General features: G+C 38.4%; 2 protein-coding genes, 1 non-coding gene and 1 pseudogene across 3 annotated transcripts in view; all 4 read right to left on the minus strand.

Moving 5' to 3' along the window:
• EBPL (EBP like) overlaps positions 1–15,704 on the minus strand; it is a 550,113-nt gene that overhangs the window by 71,203 nt on the left and 463,206 nt on the right. The window lies entirely within an intron of this gene.
• The window catches only part of KPNA3 (karyopherin subunit alpha 3), a 104,971-nt gene that overhangs the window by 13,766 nt on the left and 75,501 nt on the right, over positions 1–15,704 (minus strand). Inside the window, exon 11 of the mRNA XM_049778791.1 lies at positions 1,858–1,989. Coding sequence (XP_049634748.1) covers positions 1,858–1,989 — 132 coding nt within the window. The remainder of the gene's footprint in view (positions 1–1,857; positions 1,990–15,704) is intronic.
• LOC126016778 (U1 spliceosomal RNA) lies at positions 4,599–4,763 on the minus strand. The gene has a single exon (XR_007498499.1). It is a non-coding gene; the product is annotated as a U1 spliceosomal RNA (small nuclear RNA).
• LOC126016388 (histone-lysine N-methyltransferase PRDM7-like) lies at positions 14,204–15,343 on the minus strand (annotated as a pseudogene).

The following is a 15,704-nucleotide window of genomic DNA, read 5'->3' on the forward strand; positions in this document are numbered from 1 at the left end:
TGCAACTGTATGTACCACAGTGAGCCAATCACAACAAACAAAGGTTCAAAGGTTCTACTGTAATAGACTTCCTCTCTGACTAGCCAATCTGAGCAGGCTTTTTACAGTGTAGATTCGGGTCCAGAACATTGTCTAATTTGCATGCATAAAAAGCCTGCTTGGATTGGCTGAGTTAGAGAGGCGGTCCGAGCAGCCTTGCAGTGATTGGTGCAGGATTGAGTTGGAAAATTCGTTTTGTGGCAATATTCAGACAATTTTCGTTTAGCAGCATACTGAAACATTTTTCGGGATATACTCGGCATAAAAGACGACCCCCGATTTTCAGTTGACTTCTTTTTTTTGTTTCAAAAGTCGTCTTATGGGGCCGGAGAGATAGCATGGAGGGTAAGGCGTTTGCCTTTTATGCAGGAGGACAGTAGTTCAAATCCCGGTGTCCCATATGGTCCCCTGAGCCTGCCAGGAGCGATTTCTGAGCATAGAGCCAGGAGTAACCCCTGAGCGATGCTGGCTGTGACCCAAAAAACCAAAAAAAAGTTGTTTTATACGCCAGAAAATACGGTAATTTAGTTTTTGTTTTTGTGCTACACCTGGTGTTGCTCAGGGGTTACTCCTGGCTCTGCACAGAAATTGCTCCTGGCAGGCTCAGGGGAACCATATGGGATGCTAGGGATTGAAACGGGTCTGTCCTGGGTTGGCTGTGTGCGTGGCAAATGCCCTATTGCTGTGCTATCACAGCTATATTAAATCAATTATTAAAGTAGGATCACAGAAAGATTTTAATAAAATCTGTAATGGGTAAACAAAAATGACAAATAGTTATCAAGCAATTTTCATGGATCCAGGGGTCTCAAACTCGCGACCCGCAAATAGCCCTCCGTACAACATTTTGTGGCCCTGCCCTAGAGGAATCTTTTGTTTTGTGTTTTAGTTTGGGTCACACCCCCCAATGTTCAAGGCTTACTACTGACTTTGCACTCAAGGATCACCCCGGCTTTGCCTCCTACAGCTCCCAGGTAAATTAAGTTTGAGACCCCTGGATCTAATCACTATTTGACTCCCACCTTCATCCCTACCTGTACCCCACTACTCTTATCATCATCATCGAGAGTAGCTATGGTAGCTCCCAAGCACTGTCCCTCTATCCAGCCTGCACTTCCGGGTCAAGCATCAGTGGGAATGATCTTGGCCAAACACACCTACTCTGCCTGGTACTGATGGGGGTGGCTCTTACTAAAAAAGTGAAGATAAGCTGGGGAAAAAGGAGACATGTAGTATGGAGACATCTAATTATCTGGAGAAAACAAAAGAAATATTGAACTAAGTCAGCTGTAGGAAAATACAAATTTGGAAACTGTAAGAATAAAAAGATTTTATAATGTAAGAAAAATAAAAGAAGGAATCAAAGCTTCCATGTTGGGTCTGGAAGAACAAGACATTTTTTTTTAGGGGGGGAGGGTTTGGCCACACCTGGGGGAGCTTAGGGGTTACTATAGGCTCTACACTCAGAAATCGCTCCTGGCAGGCTCTGGGGACCATATGGGATGCTGGAGATCAAACTCGAGTCCGTGCCTAATCTGCTGTGTACAAGGCAAACGACCTGTTGTGGCACTAACGCTCTGGCCCCAACAAGAGGTTTTTCTGATATTTCATTTTAACTGACTGAAGACAAGGGAATTTTAGAAAGAGCCTGAAAAATTCAGCAAAGAATCTAGATGATACAACACCCTGGAAATCAACAAAATCAGATTCAATAAAATAGCAAGAGAAATCCAGAAGAAATGCACATATAAAAAGAATGAAAGCCTATTATTGGTTAAGAAGGCCCCACAAATACAATCTAAGTTTGTAATTACTTACTTGAACTTTTACTTCCTGGTGGCTCAGAAGGGGCACAAGAAATGGCACAACTCCGGAATCAATAACCATCTGTATTTGCTCATTACCCCCATCTGTCAGGTAGGACAGAGCCCAAACAGTATCTACAAGAATCTACAGGAAATAAAAAATAATTACCAGCTTAATTAGTTTAAATGTGCATCTTGAGTAGTGATATAAATATTAACTTTATGTTTTAATTTAGTAGCACAGAATTTTTTTATTATATGACAAACCTGTTAAAAAGAAGTTAACTCATTCAATGCCTACACCTCAACCTACTCTTCACAAAAATTAGACACATGGGGCTGGAGAGATAGCATGGAGGTAAGGCATTTGCCCTTCATGCAGAACGGTGGTAGTTCAAATCCTGGAATCCCATATGGTCCCCCGTGCCTGCCAGGGGCCATTTTCTGAGCATAGAGCCAGGAGTAACACCTGAGCACTGTCAGGTGTGACCCAAACCCCCCCCCAAAAAAAAAATTAGACACAGACATAGAAATTCACTTATGTATATAGACAGGATTATGCTGAGTGAAATGAGTCAGAGGAAGAGGAATAGAGAATGATCATACTCAATTGTGATATAAAGGGATAGTCATAAAACCCCTTCAAATCAGTGTCTAGAAGGGGAAAATAAGGGGTAGAAGAGAGAAAAAAGAGACAGAGAAGAAAATATATGCCCCAAAGGCTGGCATGGGGTGGGCAGAAAGGAAACTGGGGACATTGGTGATAGGAAATATGTACTGGTCAAGGGTGTTATACACTGTATGACTGAAACTCAATCATGAACAACTTTGTACTGTGAGATAAAAAACAACCACCAACTGTATTATGAACAATCTTGTAACCATGGTATTTATAAGTAATTAAAAAAATTAAGAGAGAGAGAAGCAAATTACCTGCCCTCAAGAGACAGGTGGGGGTGGGATATAGGGTGTTTTGGAGGGAAAAGGAAGACATTGGTGTAGGGAAGGGTGCACCGGTGAAGGATGGTGTATATTCTATGACTGAAACCCAACAATGAACAATTTTGACCATGATGCTTAAAGCAATTAATAAAGATTAGACATAATAAAATAAAACTTTGTCTAATAAAAATTAGACATAAAAGCCAGGAATATTCTGAAAAGAGCAATTCTTTGTGGCCCCATAAACTAATAATCTAATAAGACTAATAAAACCTGATAATCACAAAAATATTAAAAACTTTTTTGGGGGGGGCTGGCATGGTGGTGCTAGAGGTAAGGTGTCTGCCTTGCCAGCGCTAGCCTAGGACAGACCAAGATTCTATTCCCCAGTGTCCCATATGGTCCCCCAAGCCAGGAGCGACTTCTGAGCACATAGCCAGGAGTAACCCCTGAGTGTCACCGGGTGTGGCCCAAAAACCACAAAAAAAAAAAAAAAAAAAAAAAAAAAAAACCAACTTTTTTTGACCTCCAGTTTTTTTTTTTTTAAAAAAAACTTTATTTATTTACTGATTGATTGGTTTCTAACCCACACCCAGCGGCACTTAGGGGTCACTCTAGTCTCTGTACTCAGAAATTGCCCCTGGCAGGCTGGGAGACCATTTGGAATGCTGGGAATTGAACCCGGTCCCTCCCAGGTTGGCCACATTCAAGGCAAAGGCACTATCGCTGTGCCATCTCTCTGGCCCCTCTGATATCACTCTGGGCAAGAATTGGGAAACTATATGTGGTGTGCTAGGGATTAAATCCAGTTGAACAGATACAGGACTAAGCATCCTAACCCCAGTACTATTTCTTTGACCCTACAAAGTATTTTAAACACAGATGACATCAGTAAGTCTAGAAGACACTAAAAAATTGTGTCATTTAAAAAAAACTTGTTTAGCAATCTAATTTTTCAGACTACTAAAAGGATAAAAGAAATGACTTAACATTTTTAACTTTAACAAAAATATTATTTCAAAGTCCTTGGAAAATGTACTCAGAAGCTTGGGATATGTCATTCTTTATTGAATACATTGTTTGCAAAAACAAATAAAAACCAAATTCCCCCCAAAATAACCAACCACCAGCAAAATAGTTTTTTGACTCATTAACACTTGAAAAGCTTCTATATAGCCTTTCTTGATGTCACCAGGAGAAAGTAAGCATTGATTTATTCACCACATATAATATCCAGAGATCTTATTAGGTTATTCAAATTCAAGTTTTTTTTTTCTTTTTAAACAACCAAGATGCCCTTCAACAGACGAATGGCTAAAGAAACTGGGGTACATATACACAATGGAATATTATGCAGCTGTCAGGAGAGATGAAGTCATGAAATTTTCCTATACATGGATGTACACAGAATCTATTATGCTGAGTGAAATAAGTCAGAGAGAGAGAGAAAAACGCAGGATGGCCTCACTCATTTATGGGTTTTAAGAAAAATGAAAGACATTTTTGCAATAATAATTTTCAGACAAAAAAGAGAAAAGAGCTGAAAGTTCCAGCTCACCTCAGGAAGCTCACCACAAAGAGTGATGAGTTTCGTTAGAGAAATAACTACATTTTGAACTGTCCTAATAATGAGAATGTATGAGGGAAATGGAAAGCCTGTCTAGAGTGCAGGTGGGGGTCAGGTGGGGAAGAGGGAGATTTGGGACATTGGTGATGGGAATGTTGCACTGGTGATGGGTGGTCTTTACATGACTGAAACCCAAACACAATCATGTATGAAATCAAGGTGTTTAAATAAAATATATATATATATATATATATATAAAATTACGCAGTCCCCACTACCACAAATTATGCAGCTGAGTTTCCCACACTTGAGGAAATTGCAGGGGCCAGCACATCTGAGTGCAATGAATAAGCCTTGCCCTGGGGAAACCACCTTCGTGATCATGGTATCTCCCCCTGCCAGGGAATTATAAATTCAAGATATTTGGTTGCTCTAAAATTTAGGTTGTCACCTAAATTAAAATCTCTCCAAATATTTTTCCAAAAAGTATACAGATGACATTAAGAGCAAAGAAACCATACATAACCCATACCACAGCACAAGTTTTTTTAGATTAAATGTAAATAAAAGAAGAAATTAAACTTAGCTCATAATATTTACAGTGACCCTCTCGAAAACAGGGGTATTTTAGAAAACAGAGGGGAGTGAGAATCAATCTCTCTCCCCCCAACCCCCGATTACTCCTGGCTCTAATGCCAGGATTCGAACCACCGTCCTTCTGCATAAAAGGCAAACATCTTACACCTCCATGCTATCTCTCCAGCCCTTATTGTCTTTCTAAAGGTTATTATTATTAGTGTAACATAGTTTAGAAGAGTATTAATGTTTATGTTTGAAAAATACATACTTGACATACTACCACCAAAATGTTACTATCCCTCCAACAACAACTGTGGGTCACTTTTCATCCAACCTCTTCCTTCAAACCCTAACTCACCTCCATCCACATTTCGTAACCTCACTTGTTCAAGGTTGTCATCACTGGCCACTATCTACTCCCTCATTCTGCATTTTTCCTTTTTAAAGATAACACCTTAATGAAATTAAAGTAGTGGGACATACTATAATAGTGACTACATAACCTGAAAAGTCTACTACAATATTTACTGTCTATTCTATACACAAAAGTTATCAGTCACTTCTTACTAAATGATGAATTTCATTTAAGAGATCTGACTGAAGAAACAATTTGTTGTGGACCAAAAATTGAGACAAATGTGTAATTAAGAGCAGAACAGCATTTTATTTGTATGCTATGAATACAACTGAAATAATGCAACTCCAAAGATGAAAAAACAGAAATGATACCCATCTCCCATCCCACCAGGCAAAAAGAAAGCCTTCCTGATGCAAGGGGCCTACATGGTCTTACTGTGCATGTGAGCAAAGCCTGAAAACTATCCAGCAGTCTGGCAGGATCAAAATTTAAACTGAGGTTTTTCAAAAGCTCAAACACCCAAGATATGTAGGCTACTAGTGATAATAGTTCAAGAACTGAGCAAGCCAACTGAAAAGAAAGGAGTCAACAAATATAAGAGAGAAGACATAGATATTCAAGCTTCTGGGCGACAGGTAACTATAATAAAAATATTTCAGTGAGCAACTATAAATTTGTTTGAAACAAATTTTTTTTGCCTACATGAATTTAAAAAATTCTGTTTTAAACTTTATCTCATTCTATTACATTGCTTTTTTATTTTGTTTTGTCTATTCATCAAATATATATCCTTACAGATACTCATCCGATACTTCTCTTTCCTTCTTTCTTTTACTTTGTACCAGTTCCGTCAAGCTCCTTCCATCTTGTCTTCCAAATGGCAAAATTTCTATCAAGGTCCAGAATGGTTTCCAAAATGGTTGAACCAATTACATTCCTACCGACTATAGAGATGGTCCTTTTTTTCTTCATATCCTTTTTAACACTATCCATCCATGATAGTCACTGAAGATAAGCCATCTTGATACTCTTTACAAGAGTGTTTTTTTAAATCTATCCTTTTTTTTTTTTTTTTTTTGGTTTTTGGGCCACACCTGGTAACACTCAGGGGTTACTCCTGGCGATGCGCTCAGAAGTTGCTCCTGGCTTGGGGGACCATATGGGACGCCGGGGGATCGAACCGCGGTCCGTCCAAAGCTAGCGCAGGCAAGGCAGGTACCTTACCTCTTGTGCCACCGCCCGGCCCCTATCCTAATTTTTTAAAAATACATTTATTTTTGGTTTTTGGGTAACATCTGGCAGTGCTTAGGAGTTACTTCTGGCTCTGCACTTAGAAATCACCTCTGGCAGGCTCAGGGGACCACATAAAATGCCGGGAATTAAATCAGGGTCCATCCTATGCTGGCTGCATGCAAAGCATATGTCCTACAATTGTGCTATTGTTCTGGCCCTATCCTGAATTATTTATTGGATTTTTATTTGATTGTCATAAAAGCACATGAGTTCTTTACCATAAATGATGACATTTTTATAATATGGTTGATGTGCAAGTATATCTCCCATTAACACACCTATAGAGAGGGCCAAGTTGGTTATCTTCAGTGATAATAAAATTTTAGTTTAAAATTATTTTTAATAATTTTAAATTTTTTGTGTGACTGGAGAAATACTACTACAGTAGGTAGGGTACATGCCTTGTACTCAGTTGATCTGGGTTTGATTCTTAGTATTCCATATGGTCCCCAGAGACCCACCAGGAGTAATCTCTGAGTGCAGAATCAGGAGTGAGCCCTAAGCACTAGTAAGTGTGGCTCACCCCCCCCCAAAAATAACATTAGTAAATATTCTAACAGTAGATTATCATGATTATCTTCATAGACAATGAAAAATACACTTACTTTCATAGATTCCAAATAGAACTTTATACATATTTCTCAACATATCTATAACAGAAAAAAATCTAGATCCAATGAAGATTAAACATTTTATTACATAAAAGGAAAAAATATTGTATAGATTAAGACTAAAGACAAATTAGGAAAACAGAATAAATTCATCATAAAAGAACTTGTTATTGTAACAAGAAATGAATTATAAGCTAACAGAGTCCACAAATTTGACAGAAAATGGGCAGTATGAACCAGTTATTTGCAAAGACACAAAAATGATCCTAACATGGTATTTTAAACTCCATTTCTAAAATGTAAGATGAGTTTCTTACTGATAGAAATGAAAATACAGCAACACATTCTATTAGTGCTATTAAGGCTAGTGGCAAAGTTAATTTTCTACACTGAGTGCTGGAAGGGCAAAATGGCAAGGCCTCTTAAAGCAGAACATTTATAAGGGTACAATAAAAAAAGATAATGCATTTATTCTTTTTCTTTTCTTTAAGCCTCATGAGCAGGGCTACTGGCCACCTTAACTATTCCTAGTGGGGCTCAGGAGGTGATGTGGTGGCAGAAGAAGAACCTGTGTGTGTCAGGCATGTACTTCAGCACTCTGAGCTCTCTTCTGTTATGGCATCATTGAACCAGAATTCTACTTTGAGAAATTACTGTAAATATGTTATCTCCAATAATATGAAAATGCACAATGATTCATTGTTACATTTATATAATTTGCAAAAAAATTAATGGAAACTCCTTAAATGCCTGTTTCTTTCTAATATTGTGTGTTTTTAAAATCTAGTCCACAAAACTGAATACTGTGTGCCAGCTGATAGTGGTTGCCTTCCCTGTAATGTTACAGGAGACTTCTAAATGTAATATAATTTCTTCACTACAGAGCCTCTTCTATTTAACAGTGTGCAAGTGATTTTCTTTCTTTCTTTTTTTTTTCTTTTTGTGGTTTTTGGGTCACACCCAGCAGTGCTCAAGGGTTACTCCTGGCTCCATGCTCAGAAATTGCTCCTGGCAGGCACGGGGGACCATATGGGACGCCGGGATTCAAACCCATGACCTTCTGCATGAAAGGCAAACGCCTTACCTCCATGCTATCTCTCCGGCCTGCAAGTGATTTTCTAATCTAACTATATTACTCTTGAATAAAAGTATTTATAGTTTTAGTTGAGACCAGTTCATGGTTTTGACTAGAATCTTAGAAACAGTATTTCAGAAGTCTGACTGATAAGTTAAACTTAGAACAAGGTCTTAGAGGCCCGGTAACTGTAAAAACTATTCACATATTTCTTTAATTTTGTTTTCAACATAATGAAAGGAAGGAAGGAAGGAAGAAAGGAAGGAAGGAAGGAAGGAAGGAAGGAAGGAAGGAAGAAAGGAAGGAAGGAAGGAAGGAAGGAAGGAAGGAAGGAAGGAAGGAAGGAAGGAAGGAAGGAAGGAAGGAAGGAAGGAAAACTCACAGGACAAGACTTTTGGGTCATTCTAGTGTTCTGTTTTTGTCAATGATTACTTTCTTATCTCCATTATCAGGTCAACAGTTTATTCAATTTTTTGATGTTTAATTTTTTTTTTTTGGTTTTTTTTTTTTGGTTTTTGGGCCACACCCGGCGGTGCTCAGGGGTTACTCCTGGCTGTCTGCTCAGAAACAGCTCCTGGCAGGCACGGGGGACCATATGGGACACCGGGATTCGAACCAACCACCTTTGGTCCTGGATCGGCTGCTTGCAAGGCAAACGCCGCTGTGCTATCTCTCCGGGCCCTGATGTTTAATTTTTACTTGTTGCAATTTTCTCATTTGAGCTGCTTCAACTATTTTACACTTCCTTTTTTATTCTTTTTCTGTATCCTTTTCTTTATCTAATGCAAAACTACTCAAACTTTACAGTTACAGTCAAGTATATATATTTTTCCTTTAGCAGTATTCCTGAATGTATAAAATTGCTACAAAGCGTATCTGTAGACAGACAATAGAAGAGAAACATACACAAAATACTAAAAACTTATAGTAATGTCTTAAACTTTGTTCTTGAAAATTGCTACCACATAAACTATCATAAGAAAATCTCTGGTAATCTACCAGTCTTCCATATTATTGTTTAGCCAGCAACTTTACTATATAAAACTATTGTTCTAAAAATGTTTTTGAGGAGTCTTTAGGATTTTCTAAATACAGTATCATGTTTTCTGCAAATAGTGAGTTTGACTTTTTCCTTTCCAGTTTGAATGCCCTTAATGTTCTTTTCTTGCCTAATTGCTTTGGGAAGTATTTCTAGTACTATACAATACTGAATAGAAAGAAGGCTGTGCTTATTTTAATCACCATTACCAGTCAATATATTAATAAAAATGACCAATTAGAGTACCATTAATAGCACTATTTAGTGCACTGTTAATACTATTTAAGAGAAAACAACTATTAACATGTATAGCTTTGCCTAGAACAGTTACTTACCCATGAAATATGTTAACTTTACACGTGCTTCAGCAACAACTACAGTTGAATCAAACTTGCTATCTACTTCTATTAAATCCATATACACGCAAAGGAAGATACATTAAGTTTGGAATGCTCAAATCCTGTACAATTCAAAGAAATACTGATCTTTAATTAAGTCTGATGGTCTGAGATCTTGTATAATGCAAGTCCTAAATCTGAGACCCTGGCCAGAGACAGAGTTTATACTAATGATGTAATTTTTTGGTAAACATCTCTTACTTTACCTTGGACCTTTGGTTTAGTTACACTGTAGTGTATCTAGGAGTAGCTGGATCCTGAATAGCTAAAGTGATTCATATAGCCTGTCTATATCTGTAACTAACCTCCAATAAAAAACAGGCATGCCCAATTTCTGGATCTCTCTGGCTGACAATACTTCATATATGTACAAATTGGTACTAGGAAAATATAGCATTGACCTTATACCTACAGCTGAAAAAACTCAACTGTTTCTCCTAAATGGCTTTTATGTTTTTTGTCATTACTAATTTTTAATTTGTATTTTGTTGCTATGATATTTTACTGAAATGACTGAGAATATTTGAGAAATCTGATATACCTATCACTAAGTATTGCTAATATTCAAATTCTGGTATATAGCAAATCTGTCACAACAGATTCATTTCATCTGTAAAAAGTAGTAAAATAAGTTAGACTTATATAAAATTGCCTAACCATGCTGAGTCATGTATGAATAATTTCAAAAGGGCGGAAGAAAACAAGTATTGCAAATGACTGTATTTTAAGGAGTACAATAGAAAAAATAATAAAGCCTAATCTGAAACCAGACCAGATTTCTAGTCCTTAAGGTCAATATAAAGTTTTTCTTGGTGGTGGGAATCCTGCACTGGTGAAGGGGGGGTGTTCTTTACATGACTGTAATCATACAACTACAATTATATTTGTAACCACGGTGTTTAAATAAAGATAATTAAAAAAAAAAGTTTTTCTTGTTAGGTAGGTCATAGAGACCCTCGATGGCGAACCTATGGCATGTGTGCCAGCGGTGGCACGTGAAGGCCTTGCAGCTGGCACGCGGGAAGGTCTGCAGGAGGCGAGTGTGCCAGTGTCTGCTTCGCAGCTCACCTGGCAACAGGGCCGGACTGGCCATTGGGAGAATAGGGCATTGTGCGGCAGTTTGGGCACTCGGGCTCAAAAGGGTTAGCCATCACTATGACATAGTCCCATAAACCAACTATTACTTTTTTTTTGGTTTTTGGGCTACACCCGGTGACACTCAGGGCTTACTATATACTATGTGCTCAGAAATTTCTCCTGGTTTGGGGGAACATATGGGATGCCAGGATCAAACTGTGGTCCGCCGTAGGCTAATGCACACAGGCAGACATCCTACCGCTTGTGCCACTGCTCCGGCCTCACCTAATTTTTTTTTTTTTTGGTTTTTGGGCCACACCCGGTGACGCTCAGGGGTTACTCCTGGCTATGCGCTCAGAAGTCGCTCCTGGCTTGGGGGACCATATGGGACGCCGGGGGATCGAACCGCGGTCCGTCTCCTAGGTTAGCGCAGGTAAGGCAGGCACCTTACCTCGAGCGCCACCGCCCGGCCCCCTCACCTAATTATTTTTATAAGCCAATCTACCTTCTCCAGCAGTTTCTCACTAGCTACTGTCTTATAAGTTTAGTTTATAAGACAACTTTATAATTACTTATTTCTGCTACTTTTTATCTCTTTGTGATGCTTATTTTCTTTTGTATTATCCTATAAAATGTGAAAGCTTAATTATTATACCTGACTCCTCCTCTTCCTATCACCAGCTACATTAAAACCAATACATTTATCTTCTACGTATTTCTCTTCTTCCCCCCTTTGTCTTCTAATTCCTAATGTTTAATTTCTTGTATTGACCCACTCTTCTCTCAACCAGACTACAAAATTATCACCTTCGTCTTTCCAATTTCTCCTTCATCTATCCTCCACTTAGTTACCAATATAAAATACAAAATAGATAATTATTCTTTGGTTCTCTATTCACTTTATAAAAATAATATATAGCTCTTAAGGTAATATGATATAGGCATATACAAAATATCTTAATATGATAATACTGTGATCTACAAGCTGGTAACTACCGATTCTCCTCTTAACTGCTTTATTTCATAACTAAAGCTTTTATCTTTCTACTTAAAAAAAAATTCCAGGGCTGGAGCAGTGGCGCAAGCGGTAGGACATTTGCCTTGCATGCAGCTGAACTAGGATGAAACACGGTGTGATCCTCTGGCGTCCCATATGGTCCCCTGAGTGTGGAGTGATTTCTGAGTTCAGAGCCAGGAGTAACCCCAGAGCAGGTGTTGCCCCCCCCCCCCGCAAATAACAAAAAAACTACCCTTGGCATTTGCTTCATCTGTCCTGTATTAGTTTCACTATGAAGCACAACAATCAGAACTGGAAGAATGGTAGCACTTATTAGGCTACACTTAGGATAACTTTTGGAATGCCTAATAAAAAAACAGCCTATCTATACATACTTTTTTTTTGGTTTTTGGATCACACGTGGCTGTGCTCAGGGGTTACTCCTGGTTCTATGCTCAGAAGTCTCTCCTGGCAGGCTCAGGGGACCATATGGGATGCTGTGATTCGAACCACCGACCTTCTACATGCAAGCCAAATGTTTTACCTCCATGCTAGTTCTCCAGGCCCCTGCCTATCTGTATATAATAAATCTTTAAATCAGTTAAAATTGTCCTAAGGCTTAATTTCTTATTCTGAAAAATTAGGACAATATCTAGTCTACCTATTATAAAAGTCAATATTTAAAATGTGATGCTTAAAAATTTTTATAGCATATTAAAAGTTTTGATGCTTAAATATACTGTAAATGAGCTGGAAAGATGGTACAGGGGTTAAGGCACTTGCCTTGCATGCAGCGAACCATATTTCTTTTCCACTACTAAGTATAATGCCCCGAGAAGCACCAGGAGTGAGACCTGAGAACAGAGCTAGGCATATAAGCTCTGGGCAACACTAGGGATGACCCCAAACCCATATAGTAACAATAATTTAAAAACCTATTACTTGCTTCACATGAAGCTGATTAAAAAATAGCACTAGCAATAATGGATAGATTATCATATGTAATTATTTCTCTAAATTTAATGCTTTTGCTGTGTGGATTATTTAAAGCTAATTTAAGATTAATCTTATTTCTTCACTTTAAATGATGTACCTGTTTGGTCTAAACTGGAATCTGGTCACCTTCCATCCATGCAACAGTTCGTTCAAATTCTTGACAATGAAATGAAGCTTAATGTGCATATGGATTCAATCCTGCACCATCGATCATAGCCCCACCTATCAGCATTGGAAACTCTTTTACATTAAGGGATTTTTGCAAGAGCAGCGTGACTGACATCATGAAGGCCTGCACTGAAGACAGCCCACTGTTAGTGCAGACCAGATGCTTTCTTGGCAGGCTCATTGTAACTCTTGGAAAACCTCAATGCAAGACAGTGCTGCTACATTTTGGAATTCTGCACATTTGTGGAGTGCATTAATACTGTATAGCTTTTTTTTTCTTTCCCCGAATCTACTCAGTTAATAGTTTTTTTAAAATGTGACATTATTACTTGTACCTTTTCTTTCTTAGTAATATTTGAGGAAGTAGAATAAATATTCTACTTTTACATTTTAATTTCGTTTTGAAAGATGTCTATTTAAATCTGTTATAATTTTATATGAATTTCCTTGTTTATAGTTTAAAACCAATCTTTTTGGGAATATAATTGAAGTTACCAAATACTTCATAAAAATTTATCAGATATCTCTAATTTGGTCATATCCAATTTATGCTTTTCAAAATACTGTAGATTGTGAACAGTGCATTATACAAGATTATGGGGGGATTCTATATCCAGAGTACTCTACCAATTTGTGTGTGTGTGTGTGTGTGTGTGTGTGTGTGTGTGTGTGTACAACTACCAGAGAACTACTAAAAGACCAACTGCTTTTTCAATCCCCAAGTAGTCCAAGTGTCTTGCCTTGATAAATCTAATAAGTTGATTTACTGGGTCTTTATACTTAACCCAATACAAAATTAAGCAGGTGTAAGTTAAATGTTTAAATTTATTGCCCAGTGTAACTCTTAGCATTATATTTAACAATCGGTCTGCATACATTTCTCTTGTTACAGATAATTTCATAAGGGAAACACTTTAGGTGCACAAACATATTTGTTGACTGTCAGTTTTAGGATGCTTTAAATTCAACTCACTAAAATTTATTCAGTTGGATCCCTTTTTTTACATTCTCTCTATTTAGGTGACTAGAGACCAACTTGTCAAAGAATTTAACTTATCTAATATACATCAGAATTTTGTTTTTTTATTGTTTTTTTGTTTGTTTTTTCTATTGTCATCTTATGTTTATTTGACGTCCCGATTTGACTATTAGACAGGCTAGAAAAGCCTGTTGAAATTAATTTAGGACTTATCTTCTTAGCCAAATGTGTCGACCTTTCTTTGTGCTTTTGAAGTTCAAGTTTGTTATTCCGTTGCTTATCACATCTGGGTTGGAGTATTGCTGACACTGGTTCTGATCAACTGGACAGGAATTCTCTGTCTGAGAATGTTTTCTTGCAAATACTCATGAGAGGATCTTAGCGGGATGACTACATTTTATGTGATCACTGAGTAAGTTCTCACTGAAGAAGACATGAGAGCAGAAGGGACATAGATGGATTTCTGGCTTTTGTTCTTCCATGGCTCTGACTTTTACTTTTCCACTTTATGCCTAGTTTCTAGCCATACTCCTCTCCATACCAGACCAAAAGTTCACAGCCTGGCTTGATGATACAGCATGTTCTGTAAAGGATCTGCCTGTGATAATGAAAGGCCAAAAGGTTCTGCTCCTCCTCACATCTGGCACAATTTATATACCTCATCCAGTTTGACAAAGATTCGTCTTTTCCATCCACATACTCGTAGCAATTTCTTCTTTTGATGATCAGCCAGGAGTACCCAGTGTTGGCTTCCTGTTCATTGTCTTTGATCTGGCCTTCAAACGGGCCAAAGTGCAGACCCACTGGCAACTCCGATGCTTCATTCCATACTCCTAGTCCAGCTCCTGGGATGCTTGAGGGTCTGATTCTCAACCCAGGTGGCAGAGTGAGAACTGCTCGTTTCGAATGCCCCTTTGCTACAATTCTGTCCTTTACAAATCTTGAAGGTCCATGAATAGGGCAGTAGTTGATGAAGAATTTTTGACACTTATCACAATACAGGTAGTCCTCATCCTCAGAATCGCTGACCTCCTGATACACACAGCCCTTTCTTGGTCGAAAGTCATATATCTACTCCTTTGGCACTTCTAGCCTGAGAGTTTCAGTGTAGGTTTAGAGACCTGTCCAGAGGCACTTGCTTCTCCAGGAGGGGATAGTGGTTTCTGGGTTTGCTGCAAGCTACTCGTATTCAGAGTACCTGTTCCTGTTGATTCCTTCTGGCGTTTACTCTGCTCCCCTCTGATGGGCTTCCTTTTTTCAGATTTGCCTGGTTCTTTGGTGTCCACTCTTCATCACAATCTTTAGTGACATCTTCCTGAGGTCTGATGGACTGCCTTTGGTCATGCATAAATGCTGGTTGAGTTGCTCTGAGTACCTTGGCTCTTTGGTGTCCACTCTTCATCAGATTCTGTAGTGACATCTTCCTGAGGTCTGATGGACTACCTTTGGTCTTCCATGAATGCTGGTTGAGTTGCTCTTTGACAATTTGCAGGTACCATGAAACTCCATTTAGAAAATCCTAAAGATTCTTTTCTAGGGGCTGTAGCGATAGCACAGCGGGATGCTTGAGGATCCGATTTTCAACCCATGTGGCAGAGTGAGAACTGCATGTTTCGAATGCCCCTTTGCTACAATTCTGTCCTTTACAAATCTTGAAGGTCCATGAATAGGGCAGTAGTTGATGAAGAACTTCTGACACTTTTCACAATACAGATAGTCCTCAACCTCAGAATCGCTGACCTCCTAATACACACAGCCCTTTCTTGGTCGAAAGTCATATA

Source organism: Suncus etruscus, chromosome 8, assembly GCF_024139225.1.
Source record: "Suncus etruscus isolate mSunEtr1 chromosome 8, mSunEtr1.pri.cur, whole genome shotgun sequence".
In the NCBI taxonomy this organism is placed as follows: Eukaryota; Metazoa; Chordata; class Mammalia; order Eulipotyphla; family Soricidae; genus Suncus; species Suncus etruscus.